This window comes from Besnoitia besnoiti (genome assembly GCF_002563875.1).
Source record: "Besnoitia besnoiti strain Bb-Ger1 chromosome Unknown contig00014, whole genome shotgun sequence".
Lineage (NCBI taxonomy): Eukaryota > Apicomplexa > Conoidasida > Eucoccidiorida > Sarcocystidae > Besnoitia > Besnoitia besnoiti.
The window spans coordinates 1515023-1540892 of record NW_021703916.1 but is presented as its reverse complement, the minus strand read 5'-3'; the positions used below and the strand labels follow the sequence as shown (position 1 = coordinate 1540892).

General features: G+C 59.3%; 1 protein-coding gene and 2 non-coding genes across 3 annotated transcripts; 2 read left to right on the top strand and 1 right to left on the bottom strand.

Moving 5' to 3' along the window:
* Window positions 1–41: 41 nt before the first annotated feature.
* BESB_026790 (C2 domain-containing protein) lies at window positions 42–24494 on the top strand (the record flags this gene model as incomplete). The annotated part of the gene is made up of 37 exons (XM_029361359.1): window positions 42–252; window positions 600–724; window positions 1124–1429; window positions 1987–2112; window positions 2246–2338; window positions 2815–3256; window positions 3548–3585; window positions 4240–4371; window positions 4719–4798; window positions 5674–5866; window positions 6198–6403; window positions 6623–6970; window positions 7453–8210; window positions 8765–8919; window positions 9176–9363; window positions 9906–10221; window positions 10454–11632; window positions 12165–12261; window positions 12692–13065; window positions 13423–13680; window positions 14156–14321; window positions 15007–15091; window positions 15293–15453; window positions 15922–16063; window positions 16251–16319; window positions 16954–17017; window positions 17278–17358; window positions 17916–18131; window positions 18688–19241; window positions 19634–19780; window positions 20963–21101; window positions 21573–21693; window positions 22061–22233; window positions 22360–22532; window positions 23405–23552; window positions 24050–24105; window positions 24404–24494. 37 exons carry the CDS (start codon window positions 42–44, stop codon window positions 24492–24494), a joined length of 8211 nt encoding a protein of 2736 aa, XP_029215714.1.
* On the bottom strand, window positions 4974–5055 carry BESB_027010. The gene has a single exon. It is a non-coding gene; the product is annotated as a tRNA-Ser (tRNA).
* A 1131-nt stretch (window positions 24495–25625) lies between the features above and the next one.
* Window positions 25626–25707, top strand: BESB_027020. The gene has a single exon. It is a non-coding gene; the product is annotated as a tRNA-Ser (tRNA).
* Window positions 25708–25870: the final 163 nt, after the last annotated feature.

The following is a 25870-nucleotide window of genomic DNA, read 5'->3' as shown; positions in this document are numbered from 1 at the left end:
GTTTTCTTCGGGTTCCCCATCCTTCACACTCTGCGACGACGATGGCAGCCTTCATCCTCCGGGCTGCCATGGGCGGCGGAATCCCGGGAGGCGCCGGCAATCCGCTCCCCACCATCGACCTCTCCGGCGTGTTTGACGCCTGCCGAACGAAACCCGAGGCGCCGGACAACAAATTCGTCAACGCGCCTCCGCCGCAGGAGGGGCCTCTGTATCTTCGCATGCTTTTTCTGTCTGGCTCGGATCTTCCCGCAGGTACGCCTCTCTCAGGCTCCGCCGGATCGCTCGTGCTCGGAGCCGACGATCAGTCCGTCTGCCCGAGGCGTGTGCCCTCTTCGACACGGGGGGGGGATGAGGGGCTGTCGGGCAGGGGGGGATGCTGAGGACTGGGGCACAATATACGCTACCACTTGTGTCTGGTTAGAAGGATTCCTAGATCTCACCTTCAACACACAGGCACATACTGCAAGAGCGCCTCCCTGTGGAACGGGCAAGCATCCTCCTTCTTGTGTGGAGAGACTCCGTGGCAGCGTGCCGTTTCGGTCTCGTTTCTTTGGAGCCATTTTGGCGTCGTGTGCGAGTCGCTCTCTCTGGCTCCTCAGGAGACATCACTGGGACTTCGGATCCCTACGTCGACGTGCGCTTCGGCGGCCAAGTGTTCTGTTCGCCTCCTCAGATGTCCACGCTCAACCCTGTGTGGGACTACTTGCTAGAAACGGAAGTCAAGGTGAGACAGGCGTGTGCGGACTCCAGGGATACATCGTGACACTCTCCGCCATCTCCCACACTGCTACGAGGGAGTCGCCGTGAGGCCCTTCTGGCCGCGTCGTGCCCCAGGCTCGCTCCGAGAAGGCCTGAGCTGACTCATGGCTTCATGTGGCCTGAACATATCCTGCGACCTACGCGTTTCACCTCCGGCGAGTGCGGTGCGCGAGTCCAGCCGTGAGAAGCGCTGCGGCCCCAGCTTCCAGTAGGTGCGACTGCGCGTCTCCGTCACTTCGATTCGCGTGCTTTTCTCGCTCCTGACTGACTTGCCTTCACCAGCACCGGCTTGCACTGCCTTTGTTTCGTCGTGTATCTGTCTGGCGTGCATCGTGCGCTGCGCCTCATCGCACCCGTTTCCCAGGAGCCCGGCGTCATGAGGGTGACGGTATACGACCAGGACTTTGGCCGCCAGGGCGACAGGCTCGGCGATTGCGAGATCCAGATTCCCAAGACGCCGATGAAAATCAAGAAGGAGACGGTGTCGCTCCACCACGTCCTCTCCAGCTTCCTGAAAAAGCCTCCCAACAGCCGCATTACTATCCTCTACCACATTGTGGACCGGCTAGACGACCAGCCCGATCTCCTCGAGATGTCCAAGCAAATCGGCGAAGCTGGAGGCGAGGCCGCAACACCCCAGGACTACACGGTTCGCGTCAATATTCTCGAGGTGCGTTCAGCCCTCTCAGCGTCCAAAATAGGCGAGAAACCTTCACTAAGATGATAAAAAGAAATTATCTCCCGTTGCCCACGCAAATATCCCACTCGTCCCCCTCTGCCGCACATTACGGCGTCTGTGCCCAGTAGACAGTGTAGCGGCGCGCGGGCGGGCGGCAGCTACGCATCGTGCTTGACAGCCTACGAAGCCCATGCACCTCAACACTGTAGTACCTCCGGTTTATTTACACCTCTTCTGCTGTCGGTACAGCCGCGCACCTTTGCATCAGCCTTCGAATACTTATATATATACATACACGTTCGCTCGAGCGACTCAACGGCAGTGAGCGGGCTGCAGGGAAGGCTCTGGAGCTGTAGAGGCATTTTCGGCTCTACCCCTATCAATCTGTGGGGTTTCACCACGGTACCGCACGCTCAGGCAGGCGCTTGCCCCCCGCTGCGGGCGCAAGCGGCGCGTAGCGTGTCTAGCAAGCGTCTGGGGAGAATCAGAGCCCGGGATTCGTTCGTGACCTGTGCTCGGTTCGCTTGCGGTGCCTTCCATGTCTGCAGTCTGGTCACCCATCCGTACGCGCCGACATGCTGTCAGCCATCCGCGTTTCTGTCGGCGACAAGTCGCAGGTGACAGGCCTGGGGCGCCCAGAGGGTCTCCGCTACGCGTACGGGCCTCGAGGCATGGTAAGCTGTTTCTGGGAGGCGTGCTTCTACTGCCGACATTCCCTCCGCAGTCGCCCTCGCAGCCCACAGAACAGGCCCCACTCCGTGCGGCTGCAAATCTCCTCCGCTCTGTCTCCGCGCCTCGTGCCTTCAGGGCTCGCAGCTGGACTTTTTCCTGTATAACAGCACGCTCGAGGACCTCATTCAGAATCGCCTCAGGCTGGAGTGGATCCTACGGAGAGGAACTGTACGCCTGCATGCGCCTCGCCCCCCCACCTCGTCTCGGGTTCTGAGCCGCGCGCGCTGGGCCCCGCCTCACGCGCTGCCAGGCACTGTGCCGCTCTGTGTGTTAAGCAGCTTGCATAGCCAGCGTTCGGGGCTTCGGGTTCAGGGTGGCGCGCGTTCCGGGTATTCATCCGCGGGCATCTGCTGGCCAGGACCGCCAGCCCTTCTCGCCCTCTCTCCATTGTTCCCTTCTCGCCCTCTCTCCATTGTTCTCTTCTCGCCCTCTCTCCATTGTTCTCTTCTCGCCCTCTCTCCATTGTTCCCTTCTCGCCCTCTCTCCATTGTTCCCTTCTCGCCCTCTCTCCATTGTTCTCTTCTCGCCCTCTCTCCATTGTTCTCTTCTCGCCCTCTCTCCATTGTTCTCTTCTCGCCCTCTCTCCATTGTTCTCTTCTCGCCCTCTCCCCATTGTTCTCTTCTCGCGCTTTCTCGGTTCGCAGGAGGACGAACTGGACGCAGCGAAGTCCCTCTACGTACGGCGCGCTGCGCAGGACGAAGCGAGCGTGCCGAAGGCCACTGTGACGTTGGACATCCAGGACGCCGCGGACGCAGCTGTGGCGCAGGACCGCCGAAGTTTCGAGAAGTTGGCCTCTAGGTCTGCTGCGGAGGAAGCGAGAGGAGGAGGAGACGAAGAGAGGCAAGAGGAGGCCGGAGATGGCGAACATTTTGCGCGTGCGCAGGTCGGCTCGGGGGCTGAGGTCGCTGCGCCCGATGCCTCTGTCGAGAAGGACGATGACGCCGAGCTCAAAGGCGAGAAGCGGCAGGAGCAGGGCAGCAGCAGAAAGAAAGCCAAGTTCGAGGCCGTGCCGACACGCGAGGCAGAGACCTCGCTCCCCGACAAGAAGACCAAGGTGACAGACGATTTCGCAGCTCGTCGCAGAGGTGAGAAAACAGGAACTGTGCGCGGGCCGCAGCCAAAAAAACCCACAAAAATGACTTACGTGTTGAACCTGCGGACGTGGCAAGGGAGCTGTCTGCTGTGCATTTATCCACGCATCTGAAGCCAAGAAGGAGCTGGACGCAGTCGACGTGGCCACGCACTGTCGTGAGGTTCAGCGGAGAGGAGATTGCCTTTACGTATGCACTTTTGCCCAAATGCATACCACGTCTGGACCAGTATGTATCTACGTCAAGGAATGCAACTTTGCGAGTGCGTTATATGTCTCTCTTCAGGGAAGGAGAGACGCCGAGCGCGTGCGAAGCACCCCGAGGTGCGTTAGGGCGTAGAGCGGCGTGCGACATACGCAGCATCCGCGGAGGGTTTGTTCGCGTTTGCAAACGCTTCACTGCAACCACGTGTATGCAGCACTTACATCCACTGCAGACGTGAATGGCTTTTCGTGGACCGGGACGGGCGCTCTGTGCAATTTCGAGGCCCTGCAGTCTGTGGTGCTGTACACACACTGGAAGATTTCAGTGCACGTGTGTACGGTCGCTACATGCGCACATAGACGCCTGCGTGTATGTACATCTATCTATCTATCTATCTATCTATCTATCTATCTATCTATCTATCTATATATATATATATATATATATATGTTACATATGGGTATGTATATAAATAAGACACGGTGGTCCATTCGTCCACATTCTCCTCACTCTTGTTTTTCACAGTGCTGTACACGCTATTTTTGGTTTCCTGGGCTGCCTGTGATTCTTTGGAGCGGCGCGTGCACGCCGTGATATTCACGACTTTCTCAATCATACTACCGTTCTCCCGTCCCAGATGCCCACACCCAGCGTGTTGCAGCATAGTTTCATACACGTGTACATGTATATATATCTGTCCGGCTTTTTTTTCCATCGATTTTCCGTCTGGCGGTGCATGTGCACCTTTGCTTCTTTTCTGGATTTTGAGGCAGGCTCATTTCCTTACGTTCGGGACCTGGGAGTTTCCGCTTGACGACGTTCGCGAATTCTGCGTGGAGAAGCGCGTTTGTGCGTGGGCTGCGCGAGCGACGCTGCTCAACGCCGCGGGCATGAAAGTCGGCGAGGTGAGTAACTGAAGAAATCCTTCCCAGAAAAACGGCCACGCGCGGCACGTCCCGCAGTGACCGCGGGAGCGAGGTATTTATATATGCATATGTTTATGTGTATCTCCTAGGTGTACATACGTACGCGTGTGCGTGCGGGCCTTCAAAGAGGTGGATGCCATCTGCTGCGCACAGCGTTGCGGCCATGGATGCCAAACACGCAGAGAACCCGCCAGCCGCTGTAGAGCCACCTGCAGTTTTCGAACAGGGCTACGCACCGAGACAGATACTCTCTCATAGGATGCAGGCGGACCTGCGCATCCACGTACTCTGCATGTGTGGTGGCTTGGGGGCTCGCTGCCCCGCAGGTGCTCCTGGACGTGGACATCTTCACTTCGAAGGAGGCGCGGAGACAACTCATCGATTTGTATCATTTTCCGCCGCCTGTGTAAGTCAGACGGTGCGGCCGCGGGCCCCCGTCGTCGCGCGTCCGCATCCGCGCGGACGACCGACGGAGAGGGTCTGGCACAGCACGACGCAAGGAATGTGAGAACATCCGAACAGAATGCGGCTGGAAAAGTCACTGGATCCACGCAGGCAGTCGGCGCGCCAGGGACGCAAAGCGACGGCGGCAGGATTCGAACCTGCGCAGGCAGAGCCTAATGGATTTCGAGTCCATCTCCTTAACCACTCGGACACACCGCCTGTCGTCCCGACCGAGTCTGTTCTCTGAAGCGATTTGGGTTTCAGATCAAACTCCGCGCAACCCTGGTGCAGACTTTGCATATTTGACTGAGGACTAGGACTGCGTACTCAACGAACAGCACACTTCGACTACCGCCCTCGGATCGTGTGTTGATCATAGTCCTTCAACGAGAGCGCAGGGGGACCATCCCCCCAGTCCTCTAGAGTTTCGCAACTCAAAAACACAGCTCTCGCCAGTTGCGGGGCTCCCGAGCATACGCACGCATGTTCCCATGTGTTCATGTACTGCGTTTTTCATACATTGATATTGTATGTGCAGGAAGGCCTGCATGCAGCCCTCCGAAAGCGATTCTACACATGTGCGGAACGGGTCACCGCGCGGTCGGGGGCCTCGTTCAGCGAAACTCGATCCCGTCTCCTTCGCGTATGATGGGCTCTCGACGCGTCTCACCTGCTGGCTCTCGTGGCGGCTTTTTGTCCAAGTGCCGTCCGTCATACGGGCGCGCGTCCGCATCAGGCGTGTGCGCGCCATTTTTCGCTTGCTCCTGCGGGCATTCGTGCGAGCTCGGTCGCTGTCTGTTAGAGTGTTTTACGGGCGTGTGCTCTTTTCTTCGTCAGGCAGCATGGTCTGGAGCTGCCCCCGCCCAAGCTGTCCCAGAAGAAGCTCCAGCCGTCGACTGAGCGCGCACGGTACGTCGCGGCCGAGGCCCAGGAGGCTGCGCAGCACGCGGAGGCCGCCTCGAAAACTGAAGAGGGAAAAAGCAAACAAAAGGTGCACGCCCCCGTCCGACGCCCGAAAGACCGCGATGGGGTACGTAAGGGCGCCTGACATCCAGCGCCCTTCAGGGAGATTCACCGCGTACGCGGTTGCACACAGACGCTCAAGCATCTCTGTCGCAGTTAGGCGGACACTCAGAGGAAGTGTGTCTCACGCTTCCTGCAGGCGATCCCCGCATGTTATACTGTTAACGGAGGAATAAGCTTGTGAATCTGCCGCTGGCAAGCGGAAAGAGAGGCTAGTCTGGATTTGCGTGTCGCGCGCGGCGGCGTGCGTCTCGTATGCGTAGCGCGGAGGCTGAGCTGCGCGCTCGCGGCTACGCTGGAAGACAGTTTTCTCCCGCGTTTTTGTGTCTGTCGCGCAGACCTACTACGTATACCTCTACAGCGACTTTTTGCCCAAGACAGACGCGAACTACAACAGCTGCCAGTGGGACAATTGCGACCCGTTCGTCACTGTCTCCTCACCGAATGCCTTCGTGGAGCCCAAGACGTGGTCGACGACGGTCAAGAGCAACCGGCAGCGCGAGTGCCTGTGGGACCCGCTGCCCATCCAAATGCCTAAAAATCCGTAGGTCCTCAAGGTCGAGACGACGGGTGCGAGGTCTGCGAGCTCCACGAAGTTGCGGGCGGGTTCGCTCGAGACAGAAACGCCCCTGCCGAGTCGCCGACAAGAGATGGCTGCATGCCCCCGCGCCAGGCAACGAATGCGAGGCCAGCCGATTTGCATCCGGGGTGCGAGAGCCTGGCGACCGGTCAAATGTGGTGCGGTTGCTGCGTCTGTCTTCAGCCGCAGACAGAAACTCGTGCTGGACGTATTCGACTCGGACGCGCCTTTCGCGAGCACGCTGTTGAAGGAGCAGGTCGGCACGGCGCGGCTGCTGCGTGTGAGCCTCAACCGGCCTGTCTGGCTGCACATGTACGGGGGCAACTTCGAGGGCACGCGCAGCGAATACAACGTGATGATGCTTCGGGGCGGACTCGACCCGCCGTCGACCTACCACGGCTCGCTCTGCGTCCTCGTCGACAGCAAGCGAACGCGCCGCCACGACTGGCCCCCGTTCCCCGACAAAGTCGGGCTGCCAGTGCGAATCGAAGTCAAACTCGCCCGAGCCCTCTACTTGCCCGACATGTACAGGTGAGTCCCGAGAGACCACACGCGACTCGGAGCGCGAAACGGCGTCACAGTCGGCGCCTCTGCCAGCCGGAACTCGCCCGATGCGACGTCGAACGCAAGCCGACGGCTACACCGCGTTGCAGAGCTCTCGGGTGCCTGGAGTCGGCCGGTCTGCGTTGGGGTACTCCCTTCACTTTCGTGGCCGCCTGTGAGCAGGGAGAGACGCTGACAAGAGAAGACAGAGAGTCGCATTAGGGCACAGAACGGGGCGGCTGTATACTTTGACTCACCCGCCATCCTGTGCAGGTGCGGAGAGGGATACATAGCTGCACGAGCTAAGAGAGGCGCGGAGTAGGGCGTGTGTCGTCACGCCGTCACATCATGAAGCGGCGCGCAAATCAAGGCTTGGTGGCAAGCTCCTGAAGCGCCGCTTCTTGCGGTCCCATTCCCACCTCATCAGTCCTTTCTGCTTTTTTCGCTTGCTGTCGCTGTTCCGTCCGCAGAGAACGAGAAGTGAGTATTCTGGTGCAGGTGGCGGGCTGCCTGTTGGAACTCCCCGACGACGACGACCCGCAGCAGAGGAAGAAGATGGGCTTCCTGCAGCAGTACTCGACGCGCAGGCGGACGCTGACGCGCGACTTGGAGGGCATTCGCAGCATCCGCAGCATGGAGGAGCTGCCCGACTCGAACTTTGACATTCTCGAGTTCCCGGGCTACGTGGACGCCCGCGGGGTCCTCCGCCTCTACAACTGGGGCAAGAGCCGTGCGGAGATGACCCACGACACCGTGGAGGCCTACCGGCGAGCCGCGCGCGGGCTCGACGGCGAGGAGGCCGGCGAAGGCGGCGAAGAGCCTCTCGGCCTCGACTCGCGCGCCGCCAGGAGCGAGAGCGAACGCGAGGGCGACGTGCGGCTCCCGCAATCGCGACTGGAGCAGGACCTGGACTACCCTGAGTCGCTTCTCAACGCCTGGGTCAAGCGGGTCTCCGAGCCCGTCTACCTCCTCCCCAGAGTCCAGTGGGCGTACCTCTACATCGTGGCTGTCGGCGAAGAGCAGCAGCCGCCGCGGCTCTTTGCGCGGCTGCCGCTCCATGGCGGCTCGCACCAGGCCACGCAGTTCATCGAGGGGACCGTCGGCCCCGCCGGCGGAGACGACGGCTGGCCGCCGCCGCAGGCACTCCTCAAGGCGAAGAGACGCAGTCAGGCTGGGGGTGGCGCCTGCGCCGACGAAGACGTGCGAAGGGCCTTTGACTCTCCTGGAGGTCAGCCCCATGCGTGTCGCTGCCTTCGCGGGCTAGCAATGTAGAATGCACTCTTGACAGGAACCGCCAGTCTCCTGAAAAGTCTGCCGCGGCCAGGTGCTCCGTTTGCCTGAACTAGCATGCGCGTGGACAGAGCGTAACGCATGCCGTAGTCGTAGGGCGACGGCAGTTGGTGACCCGCAAGGCAGCAGAGCTCCGGCGATCAAATCAAGGCTAACGCAAGCAATTCATGGGCCTGCCCCCGTGGGTAGATGCGGCCTCGTGTCCAGCAGGCGGCTCGGCTCGCGTGAAAGCGCACAGAATCCTCATCGTGCTGTATCAACGCGAAGAACTCTGTCTCGTTTCACAGGCGTGCATGCACATGTAGATCTAATATTGTGCATATCCTGCATGCACATATATGTTGGCCTCTGTGGGTCATGCGGCGTGGCGAAGGCTGGAGGGCCTTGGAAAGCTGCGGAGTCCGTGGATCAGGTTGTCTGCCTCTCAAGTGTTGCAAGAGGCATTCAAGCCAAAACTGAAGCTTCCCGTGCGCGCGTCCGTGTATTCTGCAGAGAGGCGACCAGGCATCGAGCCTCTGCCGCCACACCCCGCAGTGCTCCTGCGGGATAAAGGCACCGCCGCACTGGGGGACGGCAGCAGCACCCTGCGCGAAAGGGAGAATGCCGCCGTCGACACGCAGAGCCAGAGCAAGTTTAAGTGGACTCAGGTGCGTGAAACCGTTCCCCCAAATATATATCTGCGTTGCCTAGATTGGTCAAGGCGTGTGGCTGCCATCCCTCGCTTTCTCTCGGCGTCTTCCTATATATATGAATGCATATCTATATTTCTATGTCCAGATACGCATAGCCTCGCCGAGTAGGACCTTTTTTCAAGGTGTCGCCTGCATTGCCGTCCGCGCGAGGGCGCAGAAATGCTAGACGGCGTCTTCTTATCTGTCTGCGGGCTCTGCCGCCTGCGTCCAGATTCACTGGGATCAGTCCGTCACTGCGCTGCCGGCCTGTCGGTTCCCCTCGAGCTTCGCCGGCTGTCTCCTCGGGCACGCGTGTGCTGTCGTCACCGAAGACCCCGCGCGTTTTCCTTCGCTGCGCAGTGTACCAGCCGACGAGGCGCCCGCGCCCCTCCGACAGCTGAATCTCCGAGAGACCGCCCAGTGAGCCCAAGGAAGCGCACCTGCGCGCCGCCCAGGCGGGCTCGCTCTCATGCGCAGATCTTCAGTTCCCAACTCTAGGGCACTCGAGAGAAACGCGAAGGGCTGAGAATCGCGTCGGACACGTCGCGCACGTCGCTGTCTAGCCGTGCCTGACTCTCTCCATAGAAGGGCGAACTGCGCAGCCCAGCTTCTGTGACTCTGCGCGTCTCCATCCGCTTGTGCCTCTAGTGGAATGCAGCCTTCGCACTCGTAGGTCCGTGAGGCCGCACAGCGGTTGAGGTTCTTGTTAATCGATGCGTTGCTGTCTGTCTATATACGTGCACTCAGATGTCTATGTATACTCCGCCCTCTCTCCTGAGGGGATGTGCCCATCTCTCAGGCATTTCATCCCCGTGAATCATCGACGGACGCAAGCGTCCCTCCGCGGGCGACGTATCGCCCTGTGGTTCTTTCTCGCTCGATGATCGTCTGGCGCCCTCAGTATCCGCGTGCTTCACTGCGCGTTCTGCTTCACGCTTTTTCGGCGTTTTGTGTCTCCGCAGAGAAGTGGTGATGTACGACGAAGAGCCGCTGGAGGCGGTGCCGCGCCCCGAAGAGGTTTCCGTCATGTGTGGCTTCGAGCGCGTCACGCATCGCCAGGGGCACATTGGCTGGCGGGTCGAGTACGAGTCTCTCCTGAGTCCTCGCTCGGTCGCCGCCGCGTCGCCGCCGCCGCCTCTTGCGAGCTTCCTTGGAGATGTGTCGCCCTTCTATCGCCAAGTCTACTTCCACTGCGACATGCTGCAGGCACGGAACCTGCCTGCGATGGACGCCGACGCGTCCGTGAACCCCTGGTGGAGCATCGAAGTCGAAACGGAGGTGAGACGCAAGCGCCCCTTTCTCCGTCGTTTTGCAGTCGCTCTCAGGGTCGTTCTACTGCCCTTCCCATTGTTTGGCACATTTAGTCGCGTGCGTAGCCGACGCGCGCGGAATCCGCCATCCTTCTTTCTCCCGTGGCGGCCAACCGTATATTGAAACGCTGTCCATGAGTCCTTTTTTGTGTCGTTTACGTGTTCCTGATATGCCCCCGCTTCGCCTCTCGCCTACGCAGGTTGTCAAGTACGTTCAAGAGCGCGACATCGGCAGAGATATGAAGATCCTGGGCAGCACCGCGAATCCGTCTTTCCTGGCTCGGACGGCGGTGCCCGTCTTTCTGTATATCGCCCCGGCGATGGACCCCAAGGCCCTGGCGATGGGGGCCGAGGAGACTCAGGGCGGAGAGACCGCAGCGCAGTCGGTGTCGGGGTCGTCTGGACGGCGCCCTAAGGGCGTCCGCAAGCCGCCGCCGGGTGTCGATGGGCGCGGCCTCCAAAGGGCTGGTCCCGCGCCTTCGGTTTGCCCGGAGGCCCGCAGCGGGCTTCCGGACTTCGGCAGCTTGCTCCTGCCTCCGCCGCCCATCGTGACGCGCATCTTCGACATCGATATCGGCGACAAGGGCGAGATCGAAAAGGAGATGATCAGTGTGGTTGTCGACTGGGATCCGGCGAACATGGACGAACGGCAGCGGACGTTTGGCGATCTGCTGCGGCGCCAGGAAGCGCGGCAGCTGAAGTTGAGGCAGCGCCAGGCGCGCCGGAAAGCAGGCGTCGCAGACCTTACAAACGGCGACTCCCACAGCGCCGCGACGCATGCGGCTGACGACCCTGCTCGCGCCTTGTCCGTCTCGGCCGCCGAGAGCCGTCCTGCGGCTGCTGTGGAGACGGACCCGAACTTCGCCAACGAAGCGGTGTGGTACGCTCTCCAAGGCAACGAGCAGCTCTCTTTCGACGCCGTGGAGCGCAGCTTCTCCCTGGGCGTTGCGTGGCAGAAGCGACCGCGTCTCCTTGCGTCCGTGGGCTTCTCCGCGGGTGGGTGCTCCGCGCTGGCGAACAACCTGATCGTGCAGGCTGAGCAGCGCTGGCTGGCGTCTCTCAGCGCGGTCTCGCGGGGCCCGGCGTACGCCGCCGGCAGGCAGGGCTGCGCATGCGCGACGCCTGAGTGGCTCGTCTATCGGCTGACCGACCCCGCGGCGGTCCGGGAGGACAAGGGCTGCCACCTGCTGTATTACCAGATCGACATCGACTTGCTCGGGCTCCGCATGCTCAAGACTGCCGGACTCGAACCCTCGGCCGACTACATCCTCAAGCTCTCCTCCTTCTGGCCAGAGGACCCCGAGTGCCCTCTCGAATTCCCGCTCGCCCCCGACGACTTTCCCGGACCGAACATCGTCGCGCAGTTCGCAGACCATCTGGTGAGCACAGCAGACATCACTCGCCGCGGGTTGAGGGTGTAGGGCCGCCTGACGCTTCCGCTCTTGGAGAGCGGTGAACGTCCCTGCTCAGAGTCCCCCTGCGGACGCGCGTCCTCTCACCCTTTGTTTTTCTGGCAGCAGTCGCGGTCCCGCGGCTGCTGTGTTTGTCTTGTAGCATGCGGCACTGAAGTAACCCCATCCATAGTGGTGCGTTAGTGGTGGTGCCGGCATATCAGCAGCGAAGCACCCTATTTGGTTCTGCACTTATATCGAAGAGTCCCGCCGCGCTTCGTTCTCGTTGCCCGCGGCTGTCGCCTAAGGAGCCTGTGGCCCCAGATCGCCTTGTCTCCGTGCAGCGCCCAAGAGGACGGTCCGTAGCACATGCGTAGCGACGTCATAGTTTCCGTACGCGTTTGTGTTGAGACTGGACCGTTGAGTGTCGATTTTAGACAGTGCAGCACTTGGAGATATGCGAAAAGGACGCATTTCCGGCGACTGATCGCGAACGCTCCTGTGCGTTGGTTCTCAGCAGCTACGGCAGAAACTTCGGCGTAGAGTGGTTTACATTCCCGACGCCGAGACCTGCCGGAACTCCAAACAAGTTGCGCTGCCGCTTCGCAAAACTCCAGGTAAGTCCCGAGGCTTCAGGCACGTGTACGAATACGCGGCAGCCTCCATAGCTGTCGCCATGATATGTAAAAGTATACATACATATGTATGTATGTACGCGTGTGTATAGATACATATTTGTTCGCGCCTGGCTGTGACTCCGTATGACTCAACAAAACAGGTTTGATTCGTGGTTCATCGTTTCGCTGTCCAGCTTGCCCAGCTGGTGCTCTCAGTTTTCGTCGTTCCGTCATCGTGACTCAGTGCCCGCCCTCGCGAATCCCCGAGGGCGGCGGAGGTCTCTTCGAAGCTGTTTTATTGAGTGCGGCACGAGTCGCCGATTCGTTTTTGCCGCCGCGGGGGGTTCCATTTCGTCCCCCCTCACGCGCCTTTGTGCATGTGTGAGCTCCTCTTCACGGTTTCGTCTTCCTCTGTGCGTCTCTCTCGCAGGATCGACGGGTGTTCCAGGGAAGTGGGTTGGGGCGCGGGTGTCCCCGCCGCTCTTTGTCACGCCATACCTTCCGTATCTGCAGTCGATTCTGACTGAGCAGCAGCTGGTCGAGGAGGCGACGCTCTACGCGCAGAGCGCAGCGGGCGCGGAGGGACTCTTGGCGCACGTGCAGAGTCGCCCCTGGGCGGTTCGCTCCATTCTGCCTGACATCAACTTCCGCCTCAGGAGCCGCGAAGGCGGCGACGTCGCCTCGCTGGGCCTCTCCGTGAACGAGTACCTGCGCCTGCCGCAGGGAGACCGCGCGCTCCAGTGCCAGTTGCTCTCTCCGCAGCTTGCCAAACTCCCCGCGCCGAAACTCCACAGAGACCTTATGGTGAATCCCGCCGCCAGCCGCGCGACGCAGCGCCACGGCCCGCCCCTCGCATTCACCCGTTTGCCTTGTGTGTGCGCACTTGACTGCATATTCATAAGCACCAGTACACAGCTTCACATGCGTATATATTTGGAGTATGTGTATACATTCTTCTGCAGGACACACCCGTATATGTGAAATCGAATGTATGTGCGTGGCCACATTCAAGAAGCTCTGACTTCTCGCCTGGTTTGGCGGGGAAGCTTTCGTGCGCGTCGGCAGCTACTCGATAAACGCGCTTGCTCGCCCTGCATGTATCTCGTCGCGTGCGGAGTCAGACTCCAGCCAGCCCCTGCGAGTGTGACGCATGCGTATCAGGAGCAGTATCTCATCCCCGAGCTCCCCTGCACGAATGTCGCCAACGTCGACGTGCTCGTCGAGTGCTTCGCGGACGCGACGGGCGACCTTCTCTACGACGACGACCTCCTCGTAGGGCGCCTGCTGACTGACCACGATATGTTTTTCATTCGCGAGCTAAACACGAACGAAATCCTCGTTCACACGCTGAACGCCGACGACTACTTCGTCGGCTGCCCAGACAAGGTCAACGTCCCCTTCGAGGAGCCTGTGCTCAAGGTGCGTGGAAAGAGAAAACTTGAAGCTTAGCGAGTCACACAAGTACTTGCGCTAGCCGGAGCTGTGGTCGCATGCATTGTAAACTCTGCGGACCGATCTAGGATTAACCTGAAAGATGAATTTTGCGTGACTCGATGTCAGCCGCAGAGGGAGTAAAGCAACTCTAGGCACGTATACGCAAGCACACGCATACAGATTTGTGTGTATGTAAATCATACTTGCATATTTACACGCGTGGGGAGCAGGGGGATTCGATGCGTGCCCACGTGAGTATCGCCGAACGGGAAGGAGCCGCCGCGGTTTCTTCCCTTCGCGGCGCCAACCAGAAGCCGTGCAGCCCGAGTGGCGGGCACGCGGAGGGCGCGGAGGAGTGCAGCATGCGCCGATTTCAGTTGACGAGAAACGAAATAGCCGAGGAAACGCGAGCTGCGCTCTCCCTGACTTTTCGTCGTCTGCGCTGTGGCCTCTTGAGCAGGTCGGCGACTTGTCCGACCCGGGGCCCACAGCAGCCGAGTACGACGAGATGATGAGCGCACTAAAGAGAGAGAAGGAAGAAAGCAGGCCTTTCTTCGCCGCACTGACCAAGCGGCGAACCGCGAAAGTTCACCCCAGCGAGTCGCTACAATCGTCGACTTCTGAAGGTGAGCCTCCGGAGTTTTCACACAGGCTCAGATTTCCGTTTGCCGCGTGGGTACATTTTATTCACGTGAGGCAGCCCCTCTGCCCAAATGCCAGGGCCATCGCTGTGCAGGTCTCGAGCACGGGCGGCCCCAGCCTCTCAATCAGCTGCTGCTTGTGCCTCGCTCACCGTCGGCTGTGCACCTACCTGTTCAGCTCCGGTGACACGCGTCTCTTCGCGAGCTGAGGGAGTCTGGAATACTTGCCAGCGGCTGGGACTGGGCGCCGGCACTCGTAGTGCGTCCACGCTTGAGCCTGCGTTTGCCACTTGCATTCTTTTCTGCGCCCGGTGGCGAGTTGCACGCATTCGCCTGCGCGGCAGACTCGAGCCGAAGGGTCTCCGCGTGGCCGCCGCCGAGGGCCCAGGAATCCACGGTGCAGCAAGTCTTTCCCTCGCGTGCGCAGACTACCTGCCTATGGAAAATCTTCGTTCACACAGCCGTGAGATCTGTCGGTGTGCTCAACTGGATGTAGTCTGTACGTCTACGCCCACAGCGCGTTGCTGGCTGGGGGCTTGAGTCGCCTGTCTTGCGTGTGTAAGTGCGAACTGCTGCGCGTTCGTCCAGGAGCATATTCAGCTGTCGATGCTGAGACCTCCTCGCAGAGCGGTTCTACGTACGGCATCGTGTGTGTTTTTTGTCGCCTCAGACGCCGCAGATCAGCAGCGCGTGAGGGCGGCTCTGAGGACGTGGCTCAGGAAGCCAGGCCACAAGACCAACCTGGAGCAGCGCGGGTGAGTTTTAGTCCTTCTGCGGCTGGAAGATCTCACGCGGAAGTCCCATTCAGGTTAATTCCAGGACTCTCGTATCTGTACACCAGCACATGAACAAATGCATACATATATATACATTATATTTGTGTGTGCATTTATATACATCCCCACCCGCCACTCCGTATGTGACTCTTGTGTTTCTTTGGCGTCGCCCGCCCTCAGGTCCTGCTTGCTAGCACGGCTGCAAATCATGAAAACGGTCTACAAGACCGGCGGCCGAAGGAAGACGCGGCGAGCGACTGCTGCGTTGCTCCAGGATACCTCGTTCGACAGAGAGTTCTTCGGCACGTATAACATGATCAACATCTACACAAACGAGGAAGGTGAGACTCGCAGCTAGCAAAGCGCAGCGCCTGCCGGGGTCAGCCAGCTCACGGCGCCGCCGACGGGAAGCTCTCCCCATGCACAAAACGACTATGCAGCAATCTCGCTATGTCGGTCGTTTTTCCGTGTTCATCTCGCTTTTCGTGTCTGCATGCGCGCACATGCGAGACATATCCGCCTCCCACGCCCTCTTAAGCGCCACGTTTGATAAAGTCTCACAGTAGCCAACGGGAGCGTCAAGAGATGGAGTCGAGAGCCCCGAGAGAGAGCAGGCCGACGCGTTCAAGCGCTGCGAGCCTCATGTCCCAGGGCGTCACATGCGCGCCTCTTTGGGGTGCCCAGCACGCAGACTGAGAGACTGTCCGCGTTCCTCTATTGCAGGCGTCTGCGGATATTTCGTATCTGCACATATTCGGATGTGCATAAGGTTCTGTTGTCACCCTGCTCCGGCGTGTGTGGCTCCCCAGGGGTCGTGGTGTGGACGCACGACGAGAAGGACGAGGGATCAAAGGAGAAGCTTTTCGGCCAGGCCGGCGAGCTCCTCATGGTCTTTCTCTCTCTCCCAGACAAGAAGTTCCATCGCATCTCCGTCCCGAGCTTCGACATCAGGTCCTGCAGACTTGCACTCGCACAGCCGCAGTCACCCACAGGCGCCGCTCAGTCATCGACGCATATATGTATATGTATATATTGACGTGTATAGCTGTATTTCCACCATCCCTATCGGGGTACACGTGAGTTGTGCGTTCTTCCTTTCTGCAACGAGTAGGCTGAAAGATGTGACGTGGTTCTGCAGGTATCCGGCGGAGAACGATTTCGTGATTGTGGACACAATCACAGAGAACATCCTCGACCTGTCTAAAATGTAAGTTGCGAATTGGCATCAGCCAACTGGTCTCTTGACCCGCACCATCAGTTCCGCTTCGTCTGCGGGTCAGTCTCTGGGCCGCAGTATTCGACGGGGGGAGGGGGGGCGTGGGCGAGGGCTTCTCCACGCGAGCCTCGCGGCTCAGGAGCGAGGGCGTTTACCACCAACACGCGAGGACGGAGGGCACATGTACAGACGGACGTTCGGCGTGTCCGCTCTCTGCTCACTTATGAAGAGGCACGGGAGTTTACGTGGGACAGATTTACAGGAGCTGCGAACATGTTTTTGCTATGGAAGATGAAGTTCCCAATAACAGCTAGTGCTGCACAACAAGAGATAGTACGAGATAGAAATGCTCCTCCCCAACGCTCGTTCCGCGCTGCTGCCAGGGCCTCCTGGCACGGACGCTTCAGACAGCGTGACCTGCTGCTTCGCGCGTTCCCCCTCTCCGCCCCAGCGTGCCGCGACCACCTTTGTCGTGGTGACCTCTACTACATCCTGGTCGTGAATGCAGGCGAGGACCTCTTTCGCGCCTCCGCTGCCGTTTTCTTGGAGCGAGAGGAGTCACTGAGCCGTGAGGCAGTTCATGACGCGTTCACGGCTTGTCTGGTTTCCTCCGTTTGGCTTGCAGGGCGCTGGAGCAGAAGCTCGCGCGGATGGCGGCGCAGATGAAACTGCTGAAGCGGCACTCCGCGGTGAGGCCAGCAGCGGAGATCCTCCGCAGGCCGACGAGGTTTCGGTCTTCAGGGAGTGAAGCTGCATGCCAGCGATCGACCCCTGTGTGAGGTAGACAGACGCGGCTTGCGACACGGGCTGTTGTGATTGTGGCTCGCGCGTTTTTTGCTCTATTTGCGTGCGTCGAGGACTGCCTTTAAAATCGGGCTCAGAGGCCCGTCCACCCCGCATTTGTCGCGCGAGACTTCAGTGCACGCCGCTCGCTTGTCTCTTCCTACAGAAAGAGGAAAGCGACGAGGGTGACGCCCTCAGCGTGGAGATCCAGGAGCTGCAGATCGCCATCGACAAACTGGTGCCTCTGGTAAGATTCACTGAGACAGGCAAGAGCGTTGAACCAACTACATGCATATCTATTTATTTATCTTTTTATCTACTTACTGTATCTATCATTGTGCATACGGTGGAGGGAAAAATCTAGGCATACCGCACCCTCCAATATGACATACATATGTGTATGCTGTAATGCCTGCCTGTGCATGCATAACTGCACGTCTAACTCTGCCTTCCTAGAATTGCTGCGACATAATTGTATAGGTGTATATACTTTTATGTAGTTTTCGCATGCGCGGTGGGAGTCTAGCTAAATCACCGGCGAGGCCGCGCGCAGCTTAAGGCTGACGTGTCCAAGCATATGAATTCCGTATTTTTTTAAAATCTGCCTTGACGCATTCGTGTAGTCAAAGATATATACACCTTGGCCAGACAGAGGAAGGCGTATCTGCGGAATGCTTTCATGCGCTGAAAGGACTCTAACTCCTTCGAAGTGTCTGCAAGCGAACTGCAAACGCGCACCCGATAGCGGTCTGGAGGGTGTGTGCGCGCATCCTTTTCCCGCTTTCTTCTGGCGGCTCGTGGCAGACGGGAGGCTACCTGAAGAGCCACGACCGCAAGGCAGGCTTCGCGACGCCCCTCGAGGTGCGGCGCGGGCAGCTCGTCTGTCGACTGAAGAAGCGCGGACTGTTCGACCGCAACCAGACGCAGATCTGGTTCGACAACTTCAACGTTCTGCCCGCCAACAACATCACGAGCTACCTTGAGTGGGGCGAGGAGAAGAAAAAAGTCGCGCAATTGAAGGTGAGACGCGCGAGAACAGGGCGAACTCAGCGGATGCAGGGCAGCATTGACGGATGCGTTCGAGGCACGCGGGCGCCGACAGACAGCTTCACCAGGCCGCGGGTCCCTCCGTCGCGCGGACCTCTGCTACCGAGAAGAAAAGGCATGCCAGGAAAGGAAAAGGTTGACGAGTCGTGGCAACTGCGCTTGCCAATTCACTGGCAGGCCGTTTGGAGGCGAACGCCTCACTTGGGACTGGGGCTTGCAGAGGCTGTCAGCCGGTCCCAGTTTCGGACATGACTTTCGCCGCAGATCGCCTCGCCGTAGCTCGTTTGCCCTGGAGGGTCGTCCCTCCTCGCCTTCCCGCGCCAGTGTGGTCGCTCTGCGCGTGATCGCTCCTCGCCGCTTCCCTTCGGCGTTGCAGCAGGCATGTGTGAGCACGCAGCTGCAGTCGTTGCGAAGCGGCCGTGTGAGTGCTCCACGTCTCACTCCATGCCTGCGGTTTTTGTCCAGGTGTGTGCATCTGCCCTCTCAGCGAGGGACCATCGCGCTTCCCTCTGTCTACTGTGACCCCCAGGGCTGGCTCAAAGTGACTGACGTGACGGAGCAGCGCGAGGCTGCGCTCGCGCAGGGCGCGCGCAGCCAGCGTTCGTCGTCGGCCTCCCTGTCCGCGCTGGAAAGCCTGCTGCGCCCAGAGGCGTCTGGGGGGGCAGGGGGGCGAGGGACGCCGTCGGGGCGCGTGCGCTCCGACGGCGAGGCGAAGAGACCGGGGATGAGTGGAGCGCAGGCCGGAGACCCCACGCTGGACACCGGCGAGGAGGCCGAGGGGCACGAACCGTGCAGGTTGGGCGCGGCACGCGGAGGCGAGAAGGCGAAGAGCGGGACTTCGCCGCCAGCGGAGAGCGAGAGCAGCGTCTCGACGCGTTGCTCGCTGGAGACTGAAGAGCGGCGAACGCCGCGCGTGACGCTCGCGCCGCCCATGCAGCGGTGGGTCGTCGAGACGGTCGTTGTGCATGTGTACGTCCTCACGGGCCGCAGCCTCCTCAACGTCGACTGGTTTGGGAAGAGTGACCCGTACCTCAGACTCTGCCTCGCCGACCAAACCGTCGTCTCTGACAACGTCTTCAGCAAGTGAGCGCGGGCGAAAAGCAGAGGACTGAAAGGGCAGGAATCACGAGACGAGCTGCTACGTGCGCTGTTCTACACATGCGCCTATCCTATACATGAACCTGTATTTGGATGTCATGCAGACAGCTTGGAAGCATGTGTTGGATAGCGACGCCTGTGCATCTACGAGGTCCAACGGCGGGGAAAGACTCTCGCTGCACGCGTGCCCACATGTCCTCTTGTATAGGTCCAACAGCACAAACGTGCTACTTGAAATATACATATACATATATATACATATATATCTAGATATATGTATGTATATGATAAGCAACTGTGGGATGTGAGACGCCTCAGTGGGGCCCAGGCGTTGAGTCGCATTGCGTGTGTGTGTTTGGTTCCATGCGTGTCCTCAGCAACGACAGTCCTGATTTCTACGAGCACTTTGTGTTCTCCGTCCTCATTCCCGGCGCCGCCAAGTTGAGAATCACGGTCATGGACAAGGGCGATATGCTGGCAGCCGATTCACCCATAGGCGAAGCCACGCTTGACCTCGAGGAAAGGTATGCCTTTTTCAAACCTTTCGCTCTTTATTCCACTCTCGTCCAACGCGGGTTCTGTTTTGCTCGCTTGACTTTTCCTGTGATTGCGCTCGCCGCCTGGTCTCCTCAGACACAGAAGCGCAACGAGAGAGAGAGCTGAAAAGGATCCGCACTCATGAAGATGTGAGGAGACTGCGATAGAAAAGTGTTCTCTACTAGTAAACGTGTAAACTTCCACTTCCAGTGCTCAGTTTATTAGTTGGTTTTGCCATTTGCTTCTTCTTTCCCACTGTCGCTTTGTCCGGTCCTTCGTCTCCCAGGATGGCGCCCTCTCTGTGAACTTTTCTGCTCTGCTTGGCTGCCTCATGTGGCTAGTGTCGGTGGGTGTAGGCATGTGACTAAGGTGCTTACTGTCGGCTGGTCCAAGCGTCTATGCCTCCCGGGTCTGAGTATGGCGTCTCACGCTCGCGCCCATCGCGTGGCGTGCGAGGCGCTTGCCGTTTCCTCCTTTCAGGTGGTTGGCGATCAAGTCGGCGCGCCCGAAGAAGGTCCAGTTGGACAGGTAGGGGATGTCCCGCGTGAACTCGAGCCTGCCTCTTCTGGTGGCTACTTGCATCTGAATCAAGGATTCAACAGAGCGTAGCATCCCACGCGAGTCGGCAGACATCCCCTCGTCTGTCTTCTGGTGGCGCCTCGCGGGGCATCAATACCTGCAGGGTCAATAAACCATTTAAATGTAAACAGAAGATGTGTGATGCAATTGGAATGCAACCTACAAAGTGAAATACAAAATGCATTACAAAGAATCGCTTTAATGTTACATCAGATACATATGATCCACCGAGTAACCATGGTCCTATGGGAGACCGAGGCGCAGGCCCACAGACACCGTCCTTGAGGCGCCGCGCTAACGAGCGCGAATGCGTCGAGGATAGTGCGTGCGGAGCCGCTGCAAGATCCCTCGCTTCGCCTCGTCTTTATCTTTTTCTGCGCGTCTGTGGAAAGACATAAGTGCTGCTGGAAGGTCATGGTAGCTCCACGTTTATATGCCTTCGTAGCACGAACTCAGCGTCACGTGGCTGCGCATCCCTTTGCCCTCGGCTTGGCTCCGCCGTGTTGTTGAGAAGGGGCTCGCGGCGCCGCGGAAATCAAGCTCCGGTTTCAACGTTGATTGCTTCTCTTGCTGTCGGTGCCTTTGCGCAGGCCAGTCACGTGGAAGGACAAAGAGACGTTCCTGCCCCCGCTTCAGACGTTTCCAATCGAGTATCTGACGCTTGACAAGAGCAGTGAAGAAGACGACCAAGGCATTTCCTGCGGGACGCTCAGGTGCCTCGTCGACATGGTGAGGCGAAAGCGCGAAGCGGGTCACGGGGACCACCTAAACGCAAATAGCTGCTCGCTTTTCCTTTCCCATTGACTAGTCTTTTTCCGAAAGCAGAAGGTGTCAGCGTCCCGCAGGCGGAGTGCGAGCTCAACATCGGGCGCCCACTGCCTCTCTCTTCTTTGCTCTCTCGTCTGTACGTTTAGTCGGTCTTGTTGCGGCTACACTGTCTCGGATCTGACGACACCAAGCCCATGCGCTGCTCCTTGTAGGGGGTTTTCCCTGCGCCGTTCGCGTGGCGGTGCTTTGCACATGAAGTCGTGGCGCCACCTCAGCACGGGCACTCCAGTTCGCGGAGAATTTGTGTCGAGGGCTCGCTCCTCAGTGTTGTCCGCATTGACAGCCTTAGCTCCCCAGTCCCCTAACAGTTGCTGGCTCGGCGCTCTCAAAGGCTTCAGGCCTTTCTGGTGTGCCTGTCTCTGGACTGCGCAGGTGGCAGACGGTTCTCCGTATGACCCGCTTCCCGTAAACAACTTGGCGGTCACTCAGGAGTTCGAGCTGCGCGTTGTCATATGGGACGTGACAGACATTTCTGTCTTCAAGGGAGCTTCGGGTAAACTTCACAGACCGCGCACTAGAGAGAGATGGCCTTGGCAGCGATGATCAGAGACCCCAAGCGCACCAAGGTCGACGTCTGCAGTCCCGATTTCGTCGCATTTGAAAATTCGCCCTCGCGCCAAATATGCGCGCTCTTGTTTCCAGTCCCGCATATGTGTGGCGCCACGCTCTCCACGGAAATGCATCTACCCACACACGTTTTTCGCTCGCTTGCCCACGTCTGTAAACGCACAGATCCGGCCTCTGCGGCGGTCATGGTGGCATTGCGGTCACTGGAGAAGAGTGATACGCTGTGTGTGTCTTTGGGTCGTCGTCATGCGCCGTCCCTGTGTGTGTGCGCATGCATGACTGTTGACGGCCAGGAGAGCGCAACGACGTGAAGGTTCGAGTCGAGCTCTATATGACTGGCATCGATCTTCAAGATACGTACGAAGTGTACTACACCGACGTGCATCTATTTGCGAAGACGACGGCGACGTTTAACTGGCGCATCGTGAAGCAGATAAGCCTCCCCCTCGCAGCGTTGAGTCTCAAGGTGCGGCCCAGCGGTGGCGCGCACGCGCGCGGCAGCTCCACGCGTCTCTCTTCTCGTGCTGGAGGCATCTCAGCCGCGCAGCCGCAGCCACGCGCGGGCGAGTCGCCGTCTCTGTTTTGCCTGCAGTTCACCATCGTGGACAACAACGCAGTGTTCGATGACGATGCGCTGTACGCGCCCGAGAGCCTCAGCCTGGAGGCCTTGACGCACACTACGATGGCTCGCCTGCGCGCCGACGAGAGTCTTCTTGATCCGTTGGACTACACTATCGCGTTCGACGAGCCGATGGGGCAAGGCATGTAAGTTTAGATCGATGTCGAGGCGGTCGCTGGAGCGCAGCCGCTCAGCCAACGAGGCCTCCTCCAGAGGTCGGCATGTTCAGATAACTGAGACGCTGGTGTCGTGTTCGTAGTGGAGGCGCGGCATGCAGCCTCCCGCGCCTGGTTCGCTGCGCCGGTCTGCAGCCTTGACGGTGACCGACGGGCCCTTTCGGCGCGGCTGCGCCCTCCCCTGGTTCCCTCTGCTGTGTTGGGGGTCGACTCGTCACCTGCCTGGGCTTGCAGCAGTTCTTGCGTGCTGCCGAGATTACATCGCGCGGCGCCTCGTCTGCGAATTGCCTCAGGGTTGAGCTGTGGTGCCAGGCCTTCTGGTGTGCGCCGTTCGAGGCCATGGGCTGCCCGAAGAGAGTTACGAGCTGCTTCAACCGGCGCGACATGGAGCAAGGCTTCTTCGACGCCCCCCCCCTCAGGCTCCCCTCTCGGGGTGGCTGAAGATCGTCTGCTGCGGGCGCACGGGGTATCGCCGGCGCCGCGTCCGCAGGTGCGTCTCCCTTTTGACGGCCTTGAGAGCCGTGACGCGGTCTCGGGTTGCGCGCGGGGAGGAACCGTGAGTCCGGTCTCGGATCCTAACTCTCGCACGTCTGGATAGACTGCGCGGGAACTCGCACGGCACCAAATCTGGTTGCAACCTCCACAGGAGCAGCCGCCTGCACCCCAAATTCTGCGGGCCCGCAGGCTGACGCTGTCACGTGGACGCCTGAGCGGGAGAACCGCGCCCGCGTGTGGCGGCAGCCCACACACTCAAAGCCGGTCGCCGCGCATGCCGGCGTCATGCAAGCATATGTGCATCTGTGTGGGTGTTTGTATGCATTCTGCGGTGGACTGACTCGCAGGACTACGGCTGCGCCCGCGCACCTGCACTGCACAGTCTCTCTCGTGCCGAAGGACGTCGCAGAGCGCCATCCCGCTGGACAGGGGCGCGCAGGCCCAGACGCGCTGCCCGAACCGACAGATCGGCCTTCGCCGAACCTCATGTTCACCGTAGGTCACGCGCTGAGGCCAGTCTCACGAAAGGTTCTCTGAGCCCACGCGAGACAGGAGCAACTCCTCGGCGTCTGCTGCGCGCTCGCAGTCCTGGAGTAGAGCAGCTTCCGAGCCAGGGGCTGCCTCAGTCGGACAGGAGACTCGACCTGGCCTTCAAAGCGCTTGCGGCGCAGGTGACGTGCGTGGCACTGGACGCAGAAGACGCGCTGACGCTGTCTTTTCTCGCAAGCCGGCGAAGGGGAGGAGCCGCTGAGCGGACGCGGCTGGTGCATGCAACGACCCGAGCGCGGTGCTGCGATGCAGTTGACGGGGATTGGCGCAGTCTAGCTGGTTGGTGCCTGCGCCGCGCACGCGTCGCACGGCGGAGCTCGGTGACTGTTGCGTGTGGCAAAAAAACGAGAAAAGGTTCCGGTCTCACGCGGCGTGAGCTTATCTCCCACTGCGTATGCAGAAACACTCATAGATTCTGAGCGTGGTTTTCTCCGGCTTTGCAGGATCCCGTGGCATACTTAAATCTGGTTATTGGAGAGCAGACGTGCGCGCTCATCAAGTAAGCTCCATTTCATGCCTCGGCTGGTGACGCAGACTTGCTCCGCTTGGCTGTGCCTCTGGGGGTGGAGAAGATGCATGCTGTCAAGCAAACGCAGGCCACCGAAGAGGCAGCTTCGCCGCCCCTGATGCTGTGCTTCAGCAGTTTTCGCTAGCAGACGGCGCGTGCTGCATCATGGCACGGATGGAGAAAGCAGGCGTGTGAACTTCGCTGTGGCACGCCACTGACAGAACTCCCGATGCACTTACTGGGCGATTTGCTTTTCGCGTGCTGTTTGTGCAACTTACTTTGCTTACAGAGCGAGTAGTGCCTGTTTCTGTGGCATTTTGGTTCTGGGTATCATTGCCTTTGTTATCGCTCTGGTCGTCATCGCGGTGCGCATGCCCTGATCACGCTTCACGTCGCCTCCAGATCAGCTTCGGGAGGGTGCAAGTGACTGAACTACTGTTTTCGAGGCACGCCACGCTCGAAATGCCCCCATCGAGTCCACAGATGCCACCAGTTGGTGCAGTTGGTGCAGGACCTCATCGCACTCAGCGTCTTCAAATCATTTTCTGGGTTCTCATTTGCTCGTACATGCCAGCCAGAATTCGATCACATCCACACCGTTAACTCAGCATGAGGCGACGGCAGTGTCACTCGACCAAAAGTCCCTTCTGGAGTAGTCTCTATTGTGCATGCTATGCCGTGTGTTAACTCGTTTAGGGTGACCAGCTGCCAACCGTGATGTGCAAACCTCTCCTCACGTATAAACATGTGTCATTGCCTGTCTGCATAGAAATATTTATTGATCCGCGGGAGTGCTGCCCATTTGCGGACCGACACGAACTGCGGTAGCTAACGCCGCTGCAGTTACGCTACGGCTATGAGCCTGAGTCTCAGAGTCGCTAAATCACTGGTCTCCAATTAATCCCTTCATGACACACAATTATACTTCGCGCCAGTAACACTGAAGCAATATGTCGCGATGGAGAAAATATGACCCTCGTTGACTTATCCTCGGAGCCGAAGGCGCAACCTTCCTAGTGCCTCATCACGAAAGGCAGATTTTCCAGCAGCTTTAACTCAGGAAGATCCCCTAGAATGCAGACGTCCCGATGCACTCACCAGTCCTTCAGCACGCTCACGGGGCTGCCGCTCCTGCCGGCTATTGTTAAGAAGTGTTGCACCTAGCCGGCGATTGAGCATGGCGCCATGCTAAAGTGATGCGAGGACGTGATTTCTCCTGCGTGCAGCTGCCATATCGTGAACACAGCTACAACAGAAGGAAAAAGTGCGTCGTTGCGGTTTCCACTTTGTAATTTCTGTGCACCTGTTACGGCAGCACCGACACTTGGTAAAATCCCTGAAGCTACAACCGTTAGTCATCTCAATGAGCGTATCCTCGACCACGTGGTGTTGCTGCCCTTCATTGAAACTACTGTGTCTCGCAAGAGATCGGTTCCACATGTCTGCCTGCGAGGCAGAAAGGGCCTCGATTCTCGTATCCCACCACGAGGGCCTCGAAGGTCACTGGTTCAGACAACGTGGCCGAGTGGTTAAGGCGGTGGCCTGCTAAGCCATTGGGTTCTGCCCGCGCAGGTTCGAATCCTGCCGTTGTCGTGTTTGTTCGGGCAGGGTCTTTGAAATTTCATAATGCTGCCAAGGCAGTCGGGGAAAGGCTTGACACCCTTGACACTGCTTTTCTCTACGGTTATGAGTACTCTTAACCTTTTCACCGCTCTGCCGTAGGCGTAACCGGCCCCCTGCTTCTCGACCGGGTGCG